This window comes from Prionailurus bengalensis, chromosome D2 (assembly GCF_016509475.1).
Source record: "Prionailurus bengalensis isolate Pbe53 chromosome D2, Fcat_Pben_1.1_paternal_pri, whole genome shotgun sequence".
In the NCBI taxonomy this organism is placed as follows: Eukaryota; Metazoa; Chordata; class Mammalia; order Carnivora; family Felidae; genus Prionailurus; species Prionailurus bengalensis.
Genome location: NC_057351.1, coordinates 15,477,386 through 15,483,463, shown reverse-complemented (window position 1 = coordinate 15,483,463; position 6,078 = coordinate 15,477,386). Strand labels below are relative to the sequence as shown.

General features: G+C 48.7%; 1 protein-coding gene across 5 annotated transcripts in view; it reads left to right on the top strand.

Annotated features, from left to right (window-relative positions):
* Positions 1-1,258: 1,258 nt before the first annotated feature.
* Positions 1,259-6,078, top strand: part of NTPCR (nucleoside-triphosphatase, cancer-related) — a 36,256-nt gene continuing 31,436 nt past the window's right edge. For 4 of the 5 annotated variants that reach the window (XR_006299758.1, XR_006299757.1, XM_043596297.1 and 1 more), the window contains exons 1-2: positions 1,328-1,469; positions 5,913-6,075. Coding sequence is in view for 3 of the 5 variants with exons in the window: in XM_043596297.1 (XP_043452232.1) it covers positions 1,436-1,469; positions 5,913-6,075 (197 nt within the window). In the remaining 2 variants the exon portion in view is untranslated. Of the gene's footprint in view, positions 1,470-5,912; positions 6,076-6,078 lie in introns of all 5 variants that reach the window. The other variant, XM_043596298.1, reaches the window with a different exon arrangement.

Genomic DNA, 6,078 nt, shown 5'->3' with positions numbered 1-6,078 from the left:
TACCAGAATGCCACGTATGCCATCAAAAGAAAATAATCCAACTCCTGGGGATCCTTGCAAATTATAAACCGTTGTTCAGTGATGGGGATTTTTACATTAATTAGCAATTAATGTTTACAAGTGTTTTGGTAGCATGAAATATTTTTGGTAAAAAAACAAGAGTGTATTTATGACTGTGTACATGTTTCCTTTCTTTTGGAAACTACTACTATGGGTTTCCTTGGCTGCATCAGCTGGTCTTGATTCCAATTTGCACGAGGTTAAAGATAAATGTAGGTGGAAAGCCCTACATTACCAGCGATGCGGCTTTGTAAATGTTGCCAAAATGATGGTAGCAGCTACACTGTGCAAATCTTATTTTTTAGATGATTACTTTTTAAATGGCTAAAAAACGGAGCCATCTGACTGATGTATACAGCAGGCTAAGGGGAGCCCTGGAGGTCCTGTGTGGGCACAGACCAATTAAGTTGAGCACTCAGTGAAATTGCTTTCTCAGCCAGGATGGAGAATGATTGATCACAAGTCAAACCGTACACATGTCAGGCTGAAAGAGTTTACAGGTAAATTTGGCTCAAGGCCATTGCCACTTCATTTCGCTGGCTGAAACACTTCAAGTGGTCAAGTGAGTGGGGCGAAAGCCACTTAATTCTTTGCGCAATGAGATCCTCCGGCGGGTCTTGCGTTGGTTTCCATTACGGTATGGAGGTAAGAAAGACCAATTTCTGGTCTTCATATGCAATGACGGGGGCTGGGAGGTCTGTCTATAAACAAGTGGTTCTCAACCCCAGGGAACGTTGGAAATTGCTGGGGAGTTCAAAAAAAAAAAAAAAGATCCAGATCCTCAGGACACACCCAAGACCAAACACTCCGAATTTTCTGGAAGTGGAGCCCAGGCATCAAGCACGTTTTGTCAGGTAATTCTACGCGCAGCTATGGTAGACGACGCTGGGCAAAGAGTTCGAATCGGTAGCAAAGCCTCCCCCCTCTGCGGAAGGTTTCTGAGACCAAACTTCCAGGAGAGTTGGGGTAATTTCAGCTTGCAGGTCCGGACGTCAGCGGCAGGACTTGGACCACGGCGCTCACCTAGCACAGCACCAGTTTAGTAATAGGCATTCTCACGCACTTCTCCCTTGGAGACCCACCCCCCGCCCCGTGAGCCGGAAATCTACGATCAAAGACAAGCGGCCGAAAAACCCCTAACCACCCCACTCCCGACCGCGGACGTCTCCACTGCGTACGGAGAGCAAGAGCCCAAGGCGCATGCGCGAGCAAGGCCGAGGGCTGAGGGTTGGGGGGGCGGCGCTGAGGCGCCTGCGCGGCCGCGGGGGCGGTGCTTCCGGTCGGCGGAGGCGGGGCCCGGCGCACGCTGGGGGCGGAACCTGGACCGCGACCCCGACCCCGACCCGGGCCGCGACCCCCACCCGGGCCCACCGGAATGGCCCGGCACGTGTTCCTCACGGGGCCCCCAGGTAACCCCGCCCGGGTCTCCGCTTTGGGGCGGGGGGGCAGCCGGGGTAGGCGGGAGGTGGGGGGGCGTTCCCGTGTACTTGGGAAGGGGCGGCAGCCTCCAGGGTTCTGGCAGCTGCTCCCTAAAGTCCCCAGAGAATGTTACGGGCTCCGTGACCCCTTCCCAGAGAACGTGATTTTAAGTACAAAAGACAGGGCTAGAAATGAGGCCAAGGCTGGTAAGAAAAAGAGCTGTGGTTTGGTAGTATGTGGGCTTCTTTACGAAGGCATTAAAGGGGGGCGGGGGCGTCCCACGGCAGCAAGCGTAAGGGCGCAGTTTTGAGCTCAGTGATGCGCGCACATGGTATTGCAGGATGCCCGCCGCGGCCGTGATTGACCGGAAGGTGCCCGGTTTCTGTGGATGGTCACACGTGCCGCCGCTGCGGTGGCTCTGGCCTACCGTTCGTAATGAGAGGAAGCGCGGGGTTTTCTCCTGAACGGTAGTGAAGCTGAAGATGAGACTTCCACTCCCCAGTTGCCTGCAAGGGTGAGGCCGGGGGACTCGGTGCCTCCAGGAAGCCCCTCCCAGATCCTGTGTCTGTGGCTTTGGGCACATCCCTCAACCCTACGGGATCCAGATGGGAGAGTGTGCGTTCACGTGAAGCTGGAGGAGACGCTTTTTAAACCCAAGGCCCCGCACGTGTATCCGGCGTGACTCAGGAAGGTGGTGGCAGCATCAGATGGGCCAAGGCAGAAAGATGGGTTGATTGGAGCAGAGAAAGTGATTTATTTCGTCAGCTCCTTTGCAAGGTGTGCCTAGTGTTTAAGTGAACTGAGAGCTCCGGTATCACAGATTGTCATTCTGGGCCTAGAACCCTCTTTCGCTTTATTTTAGTGGTTATGTGTTGCCCAAGTAGCAAAGGGCATACTTAGTATTGTGGACTCCGGAATGTTCTTTTTACCAGGCAATGGAGGCGCTGTGAGGAGACCGGTTTGAGAGATTTCTAACATCCAGAGTACTCCCTAATACTGCAAAAGACTGTCTTCTGAAAATTGATTCGTCAGTCCTTTATTTGAACCTGGGAATGCTGTTCTCTCAGCAGGCTGGCCTCAAGACATCTATGTGTTTCATAACAGAAGTCATCTGTTGTTGTGATAGGATCTGCCTGGCTCCTGGAGGTGGCTGGGGACAGAGAGGTGGGCCAGATCAATGCTGGTTCTTCTTCCTGTCCCCCTTTTTTTTATAAAAGTTCCATGTACACACAGTTGAAAGACAAATGATTCTACAAGATAGCTTGCCTAAGCCTGTCCTAAAAGCTGCTCACCTTCTCTTTCTCTCTATCTTCCTAATGTAGTTATAGTGTAATTTTGATTAGCCCAGTACAGGTAAACACTAATCACAGAAGAGCCATGTAGTTAATAATCTATAATTTTCTTTTCCTTTTACATACAAGTCCCCCCCCCCCCCCTTTGGAGTTACTGTCTGGTTTTTTTCATAGTTTCTTTCTCTCATCAACTTAGTCTCAAACTCTGCCTGCTATCTAAATCTAGTCTACATATTCAGATCGTCAGGTAATGTGTCTTCTCAAAGAGGTCACGTTTTGTTGTATATGCTCAGTGCTCTGCTTGCGTCTCCTTGACACTTAATGTTTTTCCCAGCTGTCCAACCTGTGACCCATCTTAGAGGGCTTTCTCTGATTCTCTGATTCTCTGATTTCTCTAGATTCTGTACCTGTGTGCAGAGCAGGCCCGACGGGCCAGGGAATTCCTGTCCCCCAGGAGCAGCCTCCAACCCATGAGAGACGGGAGTCGGTGGATAAACTCTCTACTTCCTCAGCCCTCAGGCAGGAAAACTGAGTCACGTGCCCAAAACTGTCTCCCAGAGTTCCCCAGTGGGATTAGCTATCCACGGAGGTAACTTGCATGATAATGCAGTTACTTCCCTTGGAGTCTTGGGGGTCACTTTCCAAATTAAACTTCCTGCCCTTGAATCTTTTATCTCAGGGTCAGCTTTACGAGAGAAGTAGAACCAAAAGGTTTCTGGAGCTTTCTGACCTGCCCTTCTTGCCTGTGTGTGGTATGGGGCCGTCATTTTGGGGTCTCCTTCAGCATAGGTTACCTCTTCGTGTAGACAGCTCTAGGGTAGTAGCTTAATTGATGGAGATGAAAAATTAACTGAAAGATGATTTTTAAATTTTTTTTTTTTCAACGTTTATTTATTTTTGGGACAGAGAGAGACAGAGCATGAACGGGGGAGGGGCAGAGAGAGAGGGAGACACAGAATCGGAAACAGGCTCCAGGCTCTGAGCCATCAGCCCAGAGCCCGACGCGGGGCTCGAACTCCCGGACCACGAGATTGTGACCTGGCTGAAGTCGGACGCTTAACCGACTGCGCCACCCAGGCGCCCCTGAAAGATGATTTTTTACAGCTGATCAGGAAGGGGCTTGAGCCAGCACAGGTGTTCTGCCCAACATGCAGGACACAAAGCGTCCCCTTTTATCACAGCTGCCCCACGTTATCTTCTTCAAAATGTAGTATTTTTTTTTCTTACGTTAAGAGTAATACCCACTTACTATTAGACCAGAAAAAAAAAAATCAAAGTTTTAGAGAAGAAAGTGACAATCACATGGAATTACAACACACAGAAATAAGTGCTGTAAACTTTTCCATTTCCGTCTCAACATTTCCTGTAAATACATACACTTCACTTTTTAAAAAAAAAAAAGCATAATAGGATAATGCTATATATATATGCCTGCTGTGTCTTAACCTGCTTTTTCTCTGCTTATCATTGCCATATTGCGGTCTGTTTTCTGTGCTAATAAAGATAGGTAAACAGTATTCTCTGTAAGGCCCGTATGGCATTCCTGCATATTTGTATGTCGTTATATACATGATACCGTAATTCACCACTCCCTTACTGGTCACCATATAGGTTGCTCTCCATATTTTGCTATTATCATGAAAACTGACGTAAAACCCCTATTCCACGTATCTTTGTACTGTCGTCAGACTCTTGCTGAAGGTGAATTCCTAGACACAGAATTGCCGTGTGCTGCGGAAGGCACGTTGAAGTCGCCCTTCAGAAAAGTACCAACTTACATATCCACCAATGCCACTGGCCCGTATTAAACAGGTTCTGCCGGGACTTTGCTAAACAGCAGGTACTGGGGCACAGAGCTGGGATGAAAACCCTACACGGTTCTCTTCCAGCCCCAGTGAGCACGTGGCTGGGATCCCCTTGGGTTGGTGTTCCTGGGCCAGAAGGCCAGCCGCCGTCGTTTGTTAGTGTGAATTAGGAGGAGAGGTTTATTAAGTAACAGTTCATGGTTTATCTCATACAAGCTTAAAAGGTTTCTTGGGGAACCCTGATGACTCTGAGGGGGCAGCCGTAGAAATAATATGACTTTACAACCCTGTGGTATCTCAGAATAGTCTATTGCAGGCTTGCCGGAGGATTCCCATTTTTCCCATTTTTGATAACCGTGATGCCATTGACTTCAATGTCTATGGAGCAAGTCATGGGTACACACAAAGGCCCCTGTTAAATTATATGGTCCTTACTAATTGTGTAACCTCGGGTAACTCACCCATCCCCTCTGGGCGTCATCTGTAAAACAGGGACAAGAAAGGTAACTGTCTGAGAGGCTCGTTGTCAGGGTGGAACCCAGGAAATGCTTGTGAAGCCTGCTAGATAAGGTGCCTGGCTCCACGGTGTCGGTGATTCCCTGTTGGTACCTGTAAACACACCCGAGTAGTTCACAGGCCAGGTGGATGGGGGTGGAGGTGATAGGTTGTAAGTGGGGAAGGCGTTGGGGGGCAAGCCAGAGGAACCGGGAGAACAGCAGAGGAGGTCATAGAAGGGGCTGCCGACCTGATCGGATCGCTCTTGTGAGAAAGTTTGAAGATTGCCATTTCTGGTGGTGGTAGTGGTATTTAAGGGATGCTTTTCTGGGAGACACGGCAATGTTTTAAGTCCATGGAGGAGTGAAGGGATTTTCGCGGGTAAGCGTAGGTCCAGAGTGTTGGGAAGGTTGAAATCCTAGTTTAAAGTGCCCAGCCTTCGACCCAAGCATGACCAGTTTTGCGTCCTGGTGAGAGCGTGGCCACCCAAGGAAGAGAGTAAACTTAGTTCCAGAAGCTTGTCTCAGAGGGTGCGGATGGCACTCGGCTGCCACCAGTAAGCCGCTCAGTTGGTTCTGGGATGGTATGTGTGACAAAATTAATAATGTTTCAGAATTTCAAAATAAAACTTTAAGATCCCATTCATATTTTTAGTATGCTTGAAATTGAAAAGTTTTAACACCTGGAACAATCAAAATGAAAGTGAATTAATATTCATAAAATTCCTTTGCAGCCCATTTCTCTCCCCCACTGTGATTGCTCTCAGGCCCTGAGTGCTGTTCCCTCCAGCAAGGGGGTGGTTCCTAATGGATTTTTTGTTGTTTTTTTGTTTTTCTTTCAGGAGTTGGGAAAACAACATTGATCCAGAAAGCCAGTGAGGTTTTAAAATCCTCTGGTGTGCCTATTGATGGATTTTACACAGAAGAAGTCAGACAGGCAGGGAGAAGAATAGGATTCGACGTTGTCACCTTATCCGGCACGCGGGGAGTTTTGTCTAGAATTGGGTA